This window comes from Sminthopsis crassicaudata, chromosome 5 (assembly GCF_048593235.1).
Source record: "Sminthopsis crassicaudata isolate SCR6 chromosome 5, ASM4859323v1, whole genome shotgun sequence".
Classification (NCBI taxonomy): domain Eukaryota; kingdom Metazoa; phylum Chordata; class Mammalia; order Dasyuromorphia; family Dasyuridae; genus Sminthopsis; species Sminthopsis crassicaudata.
Window position 1 is genome coordinate 194,023,433 of NC_133621.1, and position 18,592 is coordinate 194,042,024.

The 18,592-nt window shown below is 34.1% G+C and overlaps 1 protein-coding gene across 5 annotated transcripts in view; it reads left to right on the top strand.

The window, feature by feature from the left end:
* Positions 1–18,592, top strand: part of CRACR2A (calcium release activated channel regulator 2A) — a 235,872-nt gene that overhangs the window by 165,213 nt on the left and 52,067 nt on the right. For all 5 annotated transcript variants that reach the window (XM_074269243.1, XM_074269242.1, XM_074269244.1 and 2 more), the window contains one exon: positions 5,636–5,730. In XM_074269243.1, coding sequence (XP_074125344.1) covers positions 5,636–5,730 — 95 coding nt within the window. The remainder of the gene's footprint in view (positions 1–5,635; positions 5,731–18,592) is intronic.

An 18,592-nucleotide genomic window follows, 5' to 3' on the forward strand; every position in this document is an offset into this window, starting at 1 on the left:
TATAAAGCAGCTCTGCTTTGAGTCTTGTCCAAGGTGGTTTAATTGCAAAGGATCTCATTAGAATTCTATTTCTTTTGTAAAGCAGACCTTCGGCATGCTTGTCCCCCTTCCTGATTCTCATTGCCAAGAGTCCAGCATCAATCTGTTTGAGTTCCAGTTGCACAACAAAGGTGCTAATGATTAAAGTAACAAAGAACTTGTTTTAAAGCTTTTGACTAAAAATGACCTCCATACCCTGATCCCTATTTTTTCCTGATGAACTCTGGATTGCTTAAAAAGAAATAAGGGGGATTATGCTTTCAAGTGAAGAATATAGGAAAAAAAGTAGCTGTAGAATAATTTTTATGCTGAATAATAATTAAAGATTCATTGGGAAGTCATCATAACTCATATCTTCGGGCACCTGGGAAGCAGCAGCACATCCTCTTCCCCTATTAAACTGTGTTTGGGAAACATAAGGTTAGCTGATTAACATGAAATTCTCTCTGTGATGTGATTCCACTTCCTCCCCACCCCAAGACTTCTGTTGGGGGACACTGACAAACAGAGCATAAGGTGCCCCTCCCTTTCTACCAACACCATTTGAATCCCTTCTTATATAAGGAAGGAAGCAGAATAAAGGTTAAATGATGAGTTGAAATTTCCCCTTTTTTATTATCTATTGAAATTTGGAGATAAGAAAGAAGAAATGCTGACTTTACCAGTAGGATAAACCGGCTGATATTTATATGTATGTGATTTTAAAGGGAAGGTCAACTTGACCAAAAATACCTTTCCAGTCTCACATCTGAAGAAAGCAATTTGCATAATGAGAAGGGCACAGAATCTAAGGCTCCTCAGAGGTCATGTGGTCTCTCAGCACTTCACCAAGAGTAGCCTTTACAAAATCTTTGACAAGGAAATTATAATCTCTGAGTGAAGTTGCTTCATCTAGGACTATTAACTCCCTCCCTTTTTATAGATAAGAAAAAGGTCACAGTGACACTGTGGAAAATGAGACTAAAAGAAGAAACACAATCTCTGAGATAGAAAGATCTTCAGACATTATTTAGTTCCAACTATCCCCGACCAACAATGGCAAGGAACATCTCCCACAAATGGTCATTCAGTCTTTTTAAAGATTTTTAGTAAGAAGGAACCCTTAGGGCTCTAAGAACCTTGGACAGCTCTGTTTGTTAGGAAGTTGTTTTCTTCAACCAAGTCTAAACATGGCTCTCTGCATCTTCTGTCCATTGCTACTTTCTGTACTGTGGGGCCAAGAAGAAAGGCTTCCATATGAATGCGTTTCAGATACTTGGAGATAGCTATCATTTCTACCAGGTTTCCCCCCCCCTCCATTCCAAGTTAAATGTTCCTAATTCATTCATTCAAGAAATTTTTACGTACCCACATATTCCAGGCAATGACTAGAGATATAAAGATATAAAGGAAATAATCCTCATTCTTAAGGAATTTTCCAACATACAATTGCATAGATAAATATGTGTGTTTGTACTAACACACAAACATATATATATATGTATATATATATATATACATATATATATGTTTTTTTTGTGTGTATATACACATATACATATACATAAATATACAGTAATGGGCAGCTAGGTAGCATAGCAAATAGAATGCTAGTCCTAGCATCCTATCAGGAAGACTCATTTTTATAAGTTTAAATTTGTCCTCGGACACTTACCAGTTGTGTGACTCTGGGCAAATCACTTCATCTTGTTTGCCTCAGTTTCCTCATCTGTAAAATGAACTGGAGAAGGAAATGCCAAACCACTCCAGTGTCTTTGCCAATGGAGTTGGCAAAGAGTAGATACAATTGAAATGACAACAACAGCAACAAATTTTGGGGGAAAAGGCACTAGACTAGACAGGACTTTTAAGTTGAATTGAGGATTCTGAGTGGAATGAAGAGGAAGAACATTCAGGCTATGAAAGGAATGTTTGAGGGTGGCGAAGCCTATGAAAAGTGCAGAGGAAGGAGATAATTTGTCATATATGGGGAAGAGAAAGGGAAAGGAGTGAGCATTAATTAGACACCTACTTTGTTTCAGGCATAGAGTTTTATAAATATGACTTCATTTGATCTTCACAAAACCTTACAAGGTACTATTGGTGTAAAATTTTAGAGGCCTAGTCTAGATTCATATCGCAAAGATATTTAAACATCAAATAGAAGAGCTTATAATTCCATCCTAGTAACATTAGTGAGTCATTGAAGCTTCTTGAGAAGGGGAGAGCCATGATTTGTACCGGAGGAATATCAACTTGACAGTCATGTGGAAAATGGATTGAGAAGTATGGAGTGAGAATGGGGACAGGGAAATAATTTAAAAGGTTATTGCAATATTACAGATGAGAAGGATAAAGTACTTGAAAGAGGGTTTAGGGAAGACATAGTGTGTTGCCTGAAATAGAGATGAAGATCTAACTGCAACAGATATTAGTAATTGGTTGGGTATGGGAAATGCCACAAGGGAAATGTCAAGGACATGAACAAATCAAGGTGACTGACAGGATACTGGTACCCTCAATGAAACTAAAGAAGTTAAAAAGAGGGGAGGATTTGAGTAGAAAGACAATGAGTTCTGCTTGGAAAATGTTGAGTTGGAGATGCCTTTGGGATGTCTAGTTGGAAATGGACAGTAAGTAGTTGATGAAGATCTGAGATATATGTATGTGTATATATATGTATACATATCTGAGATATATATATATACATATATACATATATATACATATATACATACATATATACATATATATATATATATACACACACACACACACATAGGTCTGGGGATCAGAAAAGCTTCCTTAATTCATTTTTAGTTCTGTGGTTGAAATCTTTTATCTAATTTGATGTAGCTCCCCAGCAGAACATGCTCCCACTTTCCTATATCTCCGTCTCCTGCATATGGTAGAATGGAAGGCAGAATTGAGTTCTGTCCCCTTTTTTTGCCACAAAATGGTGTGGATGAGGGCAGGAGCAGAGTGTGCTGGTAGATACTGCCACAGCAGCATAAAAATTGTTGAAGAGATTGTAGAACATAAATCCATGACTCTTTGTGAAAGTCTTTAGATATTCCTTGACCATCCCTTTGATAATCACAAATCAAAGTCGTTCAGAAACATATAATTGTGGGCTCTATTCTATTCCTGTCCTTTTCCAGTTCTGTTCATATCTTCCATTTCTTCTTAAAATTTTAAAGGTCCTTGACAGTAGTTCAACAGTTACATCCATCAATTAATTTACTATCTTTTAAGGTAATTTGTCTGGGTCTAATGACCTGAATATCTTGAGGGTTGAAAAAGTCTTTTACTATCTCCTTATTTATTTTGGCTTTCTATTAGTCATTAGCCATTTTTGTGTTGGTCTTTTCAGGATAAAATTGTATTTCCAAAGAGAAAATAAAAGCAAATTATAATTAATTCTTTCTCTTTCACAGTTGATAGAGCATAGGCCTTGGAATCAGAGGGACCTGAGTTAACACTTCCTAGCTTTGTGACTCTAGGCACTTAACCCCAATTGCCTCAGAAAAAAGTCAATAGATTCTGGCTTTTAGAGTCCCTAACAAAATTCTTTTAAAACTATGCCTTTTTTTTTCATTCTTCTTGATCTGCCTTTACTGACTCTCCTATAGATACCTATTTAAAAAATCAAAATCATGAATAATTTCTCATTTTCCTAAGAATGTCCTTCAGTTTCTCATCTTTCCTGAATTGATTTCCCCTATATAATTTTGTTGATAGCATTCTGTCCACCTTTATTTCTTGCTGAATCCCTTGAAATTTGTTTTCTAAAAATCTAGAGTGCCTATCAAGCTACTTTTTTTTCTTTCTTTTCCTTCTCTATTCCAAATTCTAAGATGGAGTAACTACTTCTTTAAGAATCCATCATTTACATCTTATCAATCAATTACTAGAGAAAATAATAGGTCCAAGACAGTTTTCTTTCATCATTTCCTACATTACAATGCCCAGGTTTTTTGACTTATGTTTTTTTTTTTTTTTCTGAGAGAGCTATGATCTTTAAGATATATCTGTGTAGCCTGTTTTCAACATCAATATGTTTTGCTAATAGAGAGAACTTGTGTTCTTTTTAGAATTTTTGCTTTTTACTTCTCTTATTCTATTTTGACCTTTCTTCTGTATACTTATAATCCCAATTAGTTGTTATATTTTTTGTATCTTTGAATAAACTTGCCACAATGGATTTGAGATTTTCTATTTTGTCAGTATTTCTGCTATGCGGGCTACAAATTTTTCTTTCATGATTTTATTCTCTCTTGAATCATTTGGAAACATCCTTCTGTGGATCCATGTACTTTTGAAAAAGTACAGGATTCATTTTCTTTTGTCTTGAAATATTTGCTTAAAGGTATTTTTTACTCATTTGGATCATGTGGAGGTCATCTTCCCTTCTGCTACTACTGTTTTCCTTATTTATTTATCTTCTTGTGCTTAAGGTTTTTACTGAGTTGTCTTCCTCCTAAGACCTTGGGTAAGTTCAATATATTTTCCCTTTTATACTCTGCTTACTTTCTGACTTCTTCTACGAGACAGAGCCCAGGGGTTAGACCTCAAAACCTTTTCAGCTTCTTCAACTATATTGAGGAATATTCTTTCATTGAATTCAGTTCTTTTTCCCAGTGATTTCTGGTAGTAAAGAGAATTGCCCTCTACTAGAAAGCTATCTCCTTGGGAGTAGAATTGAGATCTTCTTCTTTCTCCCACAAAATGATGCTTTAATTTGTGCTGCTCTACCAGAATGTGGGGTCAGTATAGGAAGGGATGCTGCCTGAGCACATTGAGGATTAGGAATTAGACTTTTTAGCTGCTAATCTATCAGATTATTTATTTCATTGGGATTCTTGATGTCTTAGCCTTTGGAGACAATTGCTATTATTTTATTGCTTCTGCATAATTCTTATTACAAAGAGCTTTCCTTTTCTCTTCTTTCCTACCTCCTAAATTTCTTATACAAACTATTCCCTTCTGATGCTTTTTCTTCTTTTTAAGTCTTGAGGAATTTTTTTTCATTAAAAATACTTCATTAGATATGATGGCATGAAAAGTAAAAAGTATTCTTTGAGTACCTTTACATTGATAAATGTACTTCACAAAATACAAAGTACTTGACAAGGGTAAAATTACAAAAATAATGACATCAGTATAGGTCATGGTAAATTCTTTTTGCTGTCTTTTTTTACTGGAATAAAGAACTTTAGTTTTCTATCTCTTCTTTTGGCAGTATCTATAGCCAACTCTAATGGTGAACTCTTTTGCAAAAATTACTGATGGCTCACCAATCAAGGTCTCCTAAGTCCCAAACCAGAAAAAGAATTCCTCTCTTACCCTGTTTAAAATACAGATAACTTATAATTTCCATATTATGAATGAATGTTTGGGATAGGGTGATAGGAATGAAGAACTTAACTAGAATATGTTAATATATTAAAAAGGGAAAGAAAAATAAAAAAAGAAGAATAGAAAAGGGGGCCATTAGAACAAGCACAGCCTACTTCATAGCAGGCCTTAGATCCGGGTCTGAAACAGGGGAAATTCTTTCAGGGCTTTGCAGCAAACTCAAAGATCCTGACCTTAAGATCTTTCTTTATTTCCACAGAAAGATAAAGCAGCAGCTACATCAAAAGCAAGCTGGAAACAAAGATCTGGCTCTATCATAGGAAAATACGTGGATGGAAAAGGAATCCCTAGATGGTAAGCAACATGTATGAAGAAGGAGAAATACTGGGAAGTCCCATAACTTTAATGAAACTTCATCTGGAAAATGACAGAGTTGAACTAAATATCTAGTGTTGTATAGTGGAAATAATGGTGTATTTTAAGCCAGAAATTCATATCTTGATTTTGCAATTTACTAGCTCTGTGAATTTGGTCAACCCTTTCAAACTCTCTGGAGCTCATGTACAAAGAAGGGAGTTATACTAAATGACCTTTACAAGATCTATCTATCTATCTATCTATCTATCTATCTATCTATCTATCTATAAATCAATGATCCTACTGTCATTCTCAACTTATAAATCTATACGTAGTACATTTCAAAGCCTACTAGTACATAAAATCCTTGAGAGCAAGTATTATGCCATTTTTATCTTTTTTAAAATTCCCAGCACTTGGAAAATGTTTTGAACATGGTAGGTGCTTGCAATATTTGAATAATTGTATTGAATTAACTTTTCTGGGACTTGGTTTTATCAGATGTAAAATGAAAATATTAATGCCTTCCCCACATAATCACAGAGTTGATGATGAGGATCAAGAAAGATAACATATAACATATATAACTATAAATATAAACTGTAATGAAGATATAGTACCTTACAATATTAAATGCTCCTTTTCTTTTTTTGCTGAGACAAATGGGGCTAAGTGACTTACCCAGGTTCACAGTTAGGATGTATTAAGTATCTGAGGTCAGATTTGAACTCAGGTCCTCCTGACTTCAGGGCTGACACTCTATCCACAGCACCATCTAGCTGCCCCCAGATGTTACATTTTAAATGTAAGCTAAGATATCATTGAGATTATTTTTATGAGTCTGGCCCTCTAATGTTAATAACATTATTAACATTTGTAATTATTCTTTTCCTCTGATTATCAATGCTGTTACCCCATTTAGAGTTATGTGATTGATATTCAGAGTGGAGAGGTGGGTAGCAGAAATAACTGACCTTCTGGCTAACCCAATAAGTAAGGCGGTGTCCATGATATTTTTGCACAGAATTTTCGCTGCTACTTTCTCCTATTGTAGAAGACTTCCTCAATCCCTGAGCAAATGAAAAAAAAAAAAGCCATCCTTTTTGACAGTTCTATTCTATCTTATACTTTGAAGAAGAAATAGATGAAACATTTATCAAATACCTACTATGTGCTAGGAACTGTGCGGAGCACTAGGGATACAAATAAAAAGAAAGCTATTCCCTTCCCTCAAGGTGCTTATTATGATCTACTAGGGAAAGAAAAGGCAGAAGTTGTCTCAAATAGGGGTGTGATGATGATGGTATAATCAAAACCAAGCAGAACAGCTGGTGGCAAATGAAATAATTGCTGGAATTTTGAACCTTCTATAAATGGGGTGAAATTTATATTTTTTTCTGCCTTTCAGCCCTCCAATGAGAGGCAGAAACAACTGAGCATATCAATAACATCTGAGTCCCAAAGCTGAAGTAATCTCCATGATGATGGGCTTCCTGGGGAGGAGTTTATCTTGGGGATGGGATTTTGAGGGGGTGACATAATGATGATACAGGTATTAAAATCAAATAGTTAATGGGAAAAGATATGGAGAATGGAGTGGGGGGAAGGGACAGGAAAGGGAAGAGAAGGTAGAAAACAAGGTAGAAAAGCTGGGGGGGGGTGAAGGAAAGAGAGAAAAGAAGAGAATAATAATAGCAGTATTTTCTTCATCTGAAGATAGTCCTTCCCTTAAGAAAATCTGGTTTCCATAAAACCTGACTGCAATCTATATCAGTGCTATTTTTCAGTATATTTTATAAAAAGAAATTCATAAAAAATCTTATAATTTGAAGTACTGTTTGTGGTAGCCTATGTTTAGACCAATGTAGTAATATACCTTTGTTTAATATTTTAGTTTATAATGTTGTTATTGTTCATCCTATTGTTCATCTCTAAGAAGACCATGATGTCACAATAGTGATATCTTGACTTGCTCCTGAATTGGATTTTAGTGAGGCAAAACTGTGCAAAGTCATTGGCCTTATTCTCTCCTTCAGAATCAGAACAATAATGTTTATAATCCATCATTGTCATCATAACCATCATTTATATAGTACATGAGATATGCATAATGCTTTACAATTATCTCGTTCTCTCCTCACAATAGCCCATTAGAATACATGCTATACTTCTCTCCACTTTATAAATGAGGAAACTGAGGCAGGTTAAGTGATTTAACCTTTGAGATTGTGAGGATCAAATAAGATAGTCATTGTGAAATGCTTACATTGTTAAGTGATATGTAAATATGGGCTATTTTTATAAATTTTAATTGTACAATGTTCTTTAGGTAATAAGTATCTGAGGCCATATTTTAACTCAAAATTTCCTGACTCCAAGACTAGTCTTACCTATATATCCTTGAGAAAATGATTTAATCTCTCAGGCCCTCAATTTTCCCCATCAATAGACTGAAGGAATGGGCTTCTCTGCTAGCTAATAAGTATCTGAGGCTGTATTTGAAGTCAAATTTTCTTGACTCAAAGACTAATGCTCTATCCACTGCACAATGTGGTTAATAGACTTAAAAGAACACTGAATTAGTATCAAAGGATCAAAGTTTGATTTTGCTTACTTTACTACCTATATATTATTGAGAAAATGATTTAATCTCTCAGGCCCTCTATTTTTCTCATCAATAGAATGGAGTGGACTTCTTTGATCTCTAAGGAGCTGCCTAGTCCTAAACTCTGGGATCTGAGGAATAACAATATTATAATAACTCTGTGCAGTGTAAGCAAACCAGATGTCATCTCCCTCGTACAGATGAGCCTTGAGTTCCTTGCTCAGAATTGCAAGGCTTAGACAAAACATGAAACCAAAGTCTTGCCCAGTGAAGGGGGAAATGATCCAAATTGGAAGTTAGAAGACCTCTATTTGAAACCTGTCTCTGTTATTTACTAGCTATCTGGCCTTGGGTTAAATGCCTTCATTTTTCTGAGCCCTAGTTTCTTCATCTGTAAAATGTAAGAATTGGACTCAAAATGTAAGGTCCCTTCCAGCTTTAAATATAAGTGAACCTATATGAACCCTAACTTTTTTACAAGAAAGTGAAAAGTAGGAGAAATAAAGCAGATTAGAAAGTGCACTTGACTGAAGCTCCATCATCTGTCAAACAAAAAACTGTGTTCAATCATAGGGCAAAGGAAAGGAGGAGGTTCATTAAATAACAGTATGGAATCTCCAGTTCTTAACTACTTGAAAGTGAGAGCAAGGCAAGGGCATGACAGATAATTCCAATGAGTCATATTTAATTAACTCAAAGGTAACCTATTTTGCTGCTACTGGGATACAGTGGAACTGAATTTGATTCCCTGAAGAGTTGGCTCATTGCTTATCCACAAAAGAAACCAACCAATGACATTTATATTTTTGGCCAAAGCTTTTTTCCTAGCCACATAGAAGAGCAAACTGAAATACAGAGAGCCAGAAGGAAATAATTTAGTTTAAGTGCTCTAAATTATGAGGAATCATCCAGTGGGGAGCCAGCCTAATGGAGTGGAATTCTAAAATCCTAGAATCTGCAGCTTTCGGTTTTAGTTCCAACTCAGCCACCAACTGATTGTGTGTCATGGGGAAAATCACCTTAGCTCTCAGGTCCTCAGATTTCTCACCTGGAAAATGAGAGGGATTTATTATGAAACACAACCAACATTTCCTAAGTGCCTAATTTGAGCCAAGCAGTGTAGAAAGCTCAACTTTTCAGAAGCTATTGGTTGGAAGGAGCCTCAGAGGCCATTGAGTTTAATCTGTGCCTGAATAGAAATCCCCTTTGAACAACCCTAGCAATGATGATCCAGCCTTAGCTTGGAGATCTCCCAGGAGGAGAACTGGCTACCTCCACTTTGGGCCAACTCTAAACTTTAGGAAATATTTCCTTTTGTCTAGCTGGAATCTATATCTTTGTGACTTCACCCCTTATTACAATTTCTGCCTTCAAGGATAAAGTAAGAAAGTTTAATTCCTCTTCCTTGACATACCCTTTTAAACTTTTTAACTACAACTGGGTTGTACTCTACTCCCCATCCCTTAGTCTTCTCTTCAAGTTAAGTATGTTTACTCAAAATCATTATTATGTTTTTATTAAAGCTTTGTATTTGCAAAACATATGCATGGGCAATTTTTCAACATTAACCCTTGCAAAACCTATTCCAAATTTTCCCCTCCTTACCCCCACCTCCTCCCCTAGATGGTAGGTAGTCCAATACATGTTAAATATGTTAAAATATATGTTAAATCATATACACACATTTATACAGTTGTCTTACTGCACAAGAAAAATCAGATCAAGAAGGAAAAAAGCTTGAGAAAGAAAACAAAATATAAGCAAACAACAACAGTGAGAATGCTATGTTGTGGTCCACACTCTGCTCCCACAGTCTGCTCTCTGGGGGCAGATGGCTCTCTTCATCATTGAACAATTGGAACTAGTTTGAATCATCTCATTGTTGAAGAGAGCCACGGCCATCAGATTCGATCATCATATAGTATTGTTGTTGCCATGTATAACGATCTCCTGGTTCTGCTTATTTCACTTAGCATCAGTTCATGTAAGTCTCTCCAGGCCTCTCTGAAATCATCTTGCTGGTCATTTCTTACAGAACAATAATATTCCATAACATTCATAGACCACAATTTATTCAGCCATTCTCCAATTGATGGGCATCCACTCATTTTCCAGTTTCTGGCCACCACAAAGAGGGCTGCCACAAACATTCTTGCACATACGGGTCCCTTTCCCTTCTTTAAGATCTCTTTGGGATGTAAGCCCAGTAGTAGCACTGCTGGATCAAAGGATATGCACAGTTTGATAACTTTTTGGGCATAGTTCCAAATTGCTCTCCAGAATGGCTGGATTCTTTCGCAACTCTACCAACAATGTCCCAGTTTTCCCACATCCCCTCCAATATTCCTCATTATCTTTTCCTGTCATCTTAGCCAATCTCACAGGTGTGTAATGTTATCTCAGGGTTGTCTTAATTTGCGTTTCTATGATCAATAGTGATTTGGAGCATCTTTTCATATGACTAGAAATAGTTTCAATTTCTTCATCTGAAAATTGTCTGTTCATATCCTTTGATCATTTATCAATTGGAGAATGGCTTGAAAAAATCATTATTATTAAAAGTTTTAAATTAATTTTTTACTAAGAAAACAGGTTCTTAACCTGAGGTCCACAGACTCAAGTCCTTGGATAGATTTTAAGAGGTTCATGAACTCAGATGAGAAAAAAATTTACATTGGAATAATAATTACAATAGTATTTATATAGTGCTCTAAGATTTAAAAAGCATTTCACAAATATTAATCTCTTTTTAATCCTCTCAATGGGAGGCAGGTGCTATTATTCTCATTTTACATAATGGGAAACTGAACCACTTAGTGGTTAAGTTACTTGCCCAGATTCACATAGTTAATAAGGTTCTGAAGTTTTACTCTAAGTCTGGCCCTCTATCTACTGCATTAAGCTAACTGGAATTTAACATTCCATTCAATTAAGAATACAGACTATAAAATACTATTTTGAGAAAGGATCCAGACTTTACCAGAATGCCCAAAAAATCCATATCTCTCTCTCTCTCTCTGTCTCTCTCTCTCTCTCTCTTTCTCTCTCTCTCTCTCTCTCTCTCTCTCTCTGTCTCTCTCTCTCTCTCTCTTTCTCTCTTCTCTCTCTCTCTCTCTCTCTCTCTCTCTCTTCTCTCTCTCTCTCTCTCTCTCTCTCTCTCTCTCTCTCTCTGTCTGTCTGTCTCTCTCTCTCTCACACACACACAATACTTTATAATATTTTTCAGCTATTACATGCTATGAATATTATTCTAAAACAGTACAATTATCTAAAGTAAAAATAATGCAATAGGGATCTCATTTATCCAACTCATAAATTATAACTTTGCACCAAATATCTTTGCCTCTTCTTTCTGCCAGTACTAATTGCACCTTTCACACATGTGACTGGCATTATGAAGAACACAGCATTTCCTAGTCTTAAAAAGGTAGTCTTTGTGAATTGCTATGACAAAAGATAAAATCATCTCTTGGGAACCAACTTTCTGATGACATGGCTCTTGAAACTTAGCAAGGTTAGTTTCCAAAGGAAGAGGCATATAATCCACCATCTTAGCCACATTCAGAGCCTTTGCAAAGTCTTTGATAGATCCTAGCAGAACTTGTGTTCTGTTGGCATAACCCTCAAGAACACAAGGTCAAGATGAGACCAACCACAAAGATGGGACACCAGGAGATTACAGCAAGATCGGATTAGTGTGGTTAATGAATCCTGTAAACTGATCTCATGTATTCATTTTCCCATAATTTGAAGTTATTATTATGGAAAACATGGCAATTGGCTCCAAATCAATGGAAATACATATTTCAAATTGCAATAATATCACTTATGGATTCATTATTTTTACTGATCAAGACCTAATTGCTTAGTAGAAGTTATTATTTAAGAAAAAAATTGGTACATACCTTTGATTTCATTCATATATAGACCTACTAATGAGGAAATCATCCTTACCAATGTAGAACAATCAAAAATCAGAGTTACCCAGACTGGGTCATACCCAGTAAGGATCAGAGGTAGGAAGTCAACCTAGGAATTCCTCTGTCTCAGCTACAACCCAATGTCTTTTGAGATTTCCATTCAATATTTATATAATTTTAGACATCAGTGAAGTAAAATGCATTTCCCAGTGAGATGGTACAGCTAGGGGACACAATGGCTTTAATTTTAGACTTTGAATCAAGAAGTCTTGAATTCAAATCAGGCCTCTATGTGATTCTGAACAAATCACTTAATATCTGTCTGCCTCATTTTCCTTACTTGTAAAATGGAGATAATGATAGCATCTTCTTCACAGGGCTATTTTAACAATTAAGTGAAATATTTCAAAAATGCTTTGTACCCTTGACGTGATACAAATGTTAGTCACTATCATCATCATCATTATTATTTCCTTCATACCTACTGCTCCCCCAATAAGAGATTGTCTGAGTGAAAGATGAACAGCAATTATTGTGTAGAAGCTAGAAGGAACAATTAAAAATTCATTATTTAGAATATTTACAATTGAACTGTCAGAATTGTTTGGAAAATGAGATGAATGAAAAGCCCAAGAGACAGTTTCTGGATAATTAATAATGATTTATTAATTAAGCTAGCTGATAATTAATAAATTGATGGTTAGCTATTTCTCTCCATAACCAAAGGCCTCCAATGAAGGAACTAAAGGCTGTAAATATTTTTTGACAGGGAATACTTCTGTCAAGAAAAATCAACATTGATTAGTGAACAATTAATGGGAGAAGGCATATTATTGAAGAGGTGGACTAAAAGTCTTGAGCTTTTCCTGATGAGAATGTGGTTTGATCATGAGACTCAGTTGCCTCCAGCAATCTGGACAGATGAATCCATTTCCATCCAGAACACTCTGTTTGGTTTTCTCCTTTTTGACTAGGTTACTCTAACCTCCAGTTGGGAAGGAAAAGATATAAGGGCATAGTGCAATACTATAGGGTTGGGATTCACTTAGTTACACTCTGTTTACACTTTATTTTTTATTTATTTATTTTTATATCTGATATGTATCTAATGTTATTATTATCATCTGTTTACTTAAACAGAATTCTCACCAAAATTCCAAATTTTCACTGTATTTATTTACTTCATTATTGCTTTATTAATCATGTTGGGAGAAAAGAAACAGAGCAAAAGGGATGAGAAAGAAAAAGAAAAAAGAAGTGATTTACAATCTCCATAGTTCTTTTCTATATGCAGATGGCAATTTCTGTACAAAGTCTATTGGTGTTACTTTGGATCACCTGTTTATACTTTAAATAGAAGAAAGGTCTTCTAGTTGGAGAGAAGAGAATGTTCTCAAAGGATTTGGGCAATCTCATCTATTGGCAGTGTCTTTCAGAAACTGATCAACTGCCTATAGCAGCTGATCCCTAAATGAGTAAATAGGAAAAGAAAAATTTGGAATCTAATTTAAATTGATAATTGATATAATAAAAGAACATTCTCTTACTCTCCCTTTGATTCTTTTGACAGTCTCTTCAATGAATTACTAATTGATAGGACAAATGCTGAAGGGTTTTTAACTACAGGGTTTATGATGGTAAACAATGTGAAAGGAAGGAGAAAGACTGACTAAGGCAGTGACATGAGACATTGGGGATAATCCCCTTTGGCATGCAGACCTTACAAAAAAGAGGCAGGGAAATAAAAATATAAAATTGCCCATATCATTGGTCCTTCATATCTTCAGGCTCAGACATCTCATCTCATTCGGTTGTCTGGTTTCTGAAAACATCTCTTGATGCAGTTTTCTGGTCCTCTAGTTAATTCTACTCTTAGGTGTTCTGGGATGAACAGGGTTTTGGAACAACTTCTAGTGGATTTCCTTTTCTGTCAAAATTTCTTATAAAAATAGATCTTAATACAATTTTAATTTTACTTTGCCAATAACCAGGTAAGGTAATAAGAACTAGGTCAAACCTTCTATCTCTACTTTTAGAAAATTCTGAATATAATTTTTATATTTGACATATATCTAATCTATTATCCGTTTGCTTAAATAAGATTCTCACGCAAACCCCAAATTTTCACTGTAGCTATTTCCTTCATTATTTATTGTAGTTATTTCCTTTTAGTTGTTCAGTTCCCTCTTTAGCAGGATGAGATTCTAAGAAAGAAATAATAACAGAAGACTTTTTATAAAAAGCTAACTTTTAATTCAAGAATGAATTCATTTAAAGGTTGCCAAATTCACTTCAATTGTAATAAAAGGTTCTGAAATTTTGTGTATAAGTACATCCAGTAATCTATTTCAAAATAATGCATATCAAACAAATTGTTTATAATAAAACATTTTCACTTATTAGCCATGTTTAAATGTATAACACTGAGTAAAATTGGATATTTCTTTAGGGCAATACAAAATAAACTACAGAACATTATTATTATTTTTTTTACTGTAAAAATGTTTTCCCAGTTTATTGCTTCCATTCTAATCTTTTTAAAAATAATTCTAACTTTTTATTGACAGTACATATGCATGGGTAATTTTTTACATTATATCTTGCACTCACTTCTGTTCTGATTTTTCCCTTCCCTCCCTCCACCTCCTCCCATAGATAGCAGGCAGTCTTGTACATGTTAAATATGTTAAGTATATCATAGATACAATATATGTGTGCAGAACCGAACAGCATAACATTCTTTTAAGATAACTGCACTGAAATTATTAACACAGAACAGAAAACAATATATTAATATCACTAAATAACAATTATTTCCTAATTTTGCAAATCTTTACATCATTAGCTAATTATCCCCATAACATTGTAATTCATTAAAACAACTTATACAGAAATATATAATTACTGACAAGCAGATGACAAAATTAAATACTTATCTATTTTGTTGTTTAGAATATAGAAAGGATTAAAATTCTAAACTAAATAGTTCAAATCTTAAACCTGCACTTTATTATTTTTTTTTTCCTGAGGCTGGGGTTAAGTGACTTGCCCAGGGTCACACACCTAGGAAGCGTTAAGTGTCTGAGACCAGATTTTAACTTGGGTCCTCCTGAATTCAAGGCTGGTGCTCTATCCACTGCACCACCTAGCTGCCCCTAAACCTGTACTTTATTATGGTAGCCTTTGGGGTAAAAATTTAATATTTTATTCATAGTGATCACCTGGCATGATTATAGAAATTTGCCACAAAAGAAGAATAGGGACATATATAGTAAGAGAAAATGTCCCTTTCCCCATTTTGATGTTGCTTCCAGGCTAAAGTCCTATGACTAGCCAATGGCATTGAGCCAAACTTAAATGGGAAATACTTTAAATTCAGGAGGAAATAGTGGGGGGAAATGGGACACTAATTCATTATTAGGAATTGTGAACTGATCCAGCCATTTTGGAGAGCTATAATTATGTCACCAAAATTATTGAGCTACCTACTCTTTGACCCAGTGATACCACTATTTGGTCTGTTTTCAAAGATAATGAGGAAATACAGGAAAAGAACCTATATGTTCTAAAATGTTTATAGCAGGTCTTTTATGGTTTCATAGAACTGGAGAATTTTTTTAAAAGTTGTGATATATAATTATGATGGAATACTAACTATGGTTAAGAAAGGATGAGCTTGATGATTTTTAGAAAAGGATTTGCATGAAATAATGAAGAATGAAATGAGCAGAACCAAGAGATCATTGTATACAGTAACAGCAATATTGTTTTAAGAACAACTTTGAGTGAATAAATTATTTTGATTACTATAAATCATCAAATTAATTATAAAGGATATATGGAAATAGACATCATCTCCACTTGAAGAAAGAACTAATAAATAGATGTATCTATAGAATAATTTTACATACATGTATGTGTATATAAATATGTATACATATTTGTGTCTAATGTTAGCCATCATAGATCAGGGGGAGGTAAGAAAAAAAGAAATTTACATGATAATATTGTTGTATATTTGAAAGAAATGACTAATTGCACATGGTAGATTTATAGCTTCATGTACAAGCATCTTTATTTTACTATGTTATAAAATTCTTGTTTTATTCTACAAATTAAAAATAAAATAAAAAAGAAGAAATTAGTACTGTGGAAATGAGTTCAGGAAAATTCTATCTAATTCCATGCCAAGAGTCATTCTCCCAGCTTCCTCTATAAGAATTCCACTGGCAATTCATGAATGTCAACTCCATAGAGCTGCTGGCATCATTGGCCTAATAGCACGGCTTGGTGATCATACTCAGAATCAGATTCAAAATAATGTCAGTTATAGACAGTTAACATCTTTAAATTTTTTTAGCATTTTTATTTACAGTTTTGAGGTTCAAATTCTCTCTTTCCTTCCTTCTTCACCTCTCATCCCTCCCTGAAATGGTAAGCAATCAGATAGAGGTTATACATAAGCAATTATATATAACATTTCCCTATTAGTCATGTTATAATTTGTCATTAATCATAATAAAAGAAAGTGAACCATAGCATTCTTCAGTCTGTATTCAGTCAATATCAATTCTTTCTCTGGAGACAGATAATATGTTTCATCATTAGTTCTTTGGGATTGTCTTAGATCATTGTACTGAATAGCTAAGTCATTCACAGTTATTTATTGGACAATGTTGTTGTTATTGTGTACAATGTTCTCTATTCACTTCACTAAGCATCAGTTCATGTGAGTCTTTCCATCACATTAGATCATCACATAATCTTTTTGATACTGTATACAGTGTTCTCTTGGTTCTGTTTATTTCACTCAGCATCAGGTCATTCATGCAAGTCTTTCCAGACTTTTCTGAAATTAACCTGTTCATCATTTATTGTGAATAATTATATTCCATTACATTCATACACCATAACTTATTCTGCCATTCCTCACTGATAGGCATCCACTCAATTTCCAGTTCCTTGCCACTACAAATAGGGCTGTTACAAACATTTTTGTACATAGTGATCCTTTCCCTTCCTTTATGATCTCTTTAGGATACAGACCCAGTTGTGATACTGCAGGATCAAAGAGTATGCACAGTTTTATGGCATCACTCTTTTTGATTATTATTTTTTAGTTTTTTTGATTTCCAAAACATATGCATGGATAATTTTTCATCATTAACCATTGCAAAATCTTATTTTCCAATTTTATCCTTCTTCCCCTATCCCTTCCCCTAGATGGCAAGTAACTCAATATATGTTAAACATGATATAATATATGTTAAATCCAATATATGCATACATATCTATACAATTATCTTGCTGCACAAGAAAAATCAAATCAAAAAGAAAAAAATGAGAAAGACAATAAAATGCAAACAAATTACAACAAAAAGAGTGAAAATGCTATGTTGTGATCCACACTCAGTTCCCATAGTCCTTTCTTTGGGTGGAGATGGCTCTCTTCATTATAAGATCACTGGACCTGGCCTGAATCATCTCATTGTTGAAGAGAGCCATGTCCATCAGAATTGGTCATCATATAATGTTATTGTTGCCATGTACAATGATGGCATCAGTGCATGTAAGCCTCTCCAGGTCTCTCTAAAATTGTCCTCTTGGTTGTTTCTTACCAAACAATAATATTCCATAACATTCATATACCATAACATATTCAACAATTCTCCATCTGATAGATATCCACTCAATTTCCAGTTTCTTGCCACTACAAAAATGAATGCCACAAACATTTTTGCACATGTGTATGGTATAATTCTTTATGTATAAATCATTTACCCATGGTATGAGATGTTATTTTATACCTAGTTTCTGCCATAGTTTTCCAGTTTTTTAAGCAGTTTCTGTCAAGTAATGAGTTTTTGTTATTACTGAATTACTATTTTTATTTACTATAACATAATTTGTTTTTTATGTATTCCACTGACTCACAACTTCTTAGCCAATCCCAGTTTGTTTTTGATAATTACTACTTTACTATATAGTTTGATATCTAACATGGTTAGATCATCTTCTTTCAAATATTTTTTTCACAAATTTCCTTATATTCTTAAGCTTTTGTTCTCCAGATGAATTTTATTATTTTTTTTTCTAAACTTATAAAATAATCTTTGATAGCTTAATTGGTATGGCACTAAGTAAACAGAATGATTTGGATAGAATTGGCATTTTTATTATATTGAATATATTTATAGTCAAGAGCAATTAATATTTCTTTATTTGTTTAGATCTGACTTTATTTATTAAAAGTTTTTTAATAGTTACTTTCAGTTCTGAGTTTTGTCTTGGCAGGTAAATTCTTAAGTATTTTATGTTGTCTACAGTTAGTTTA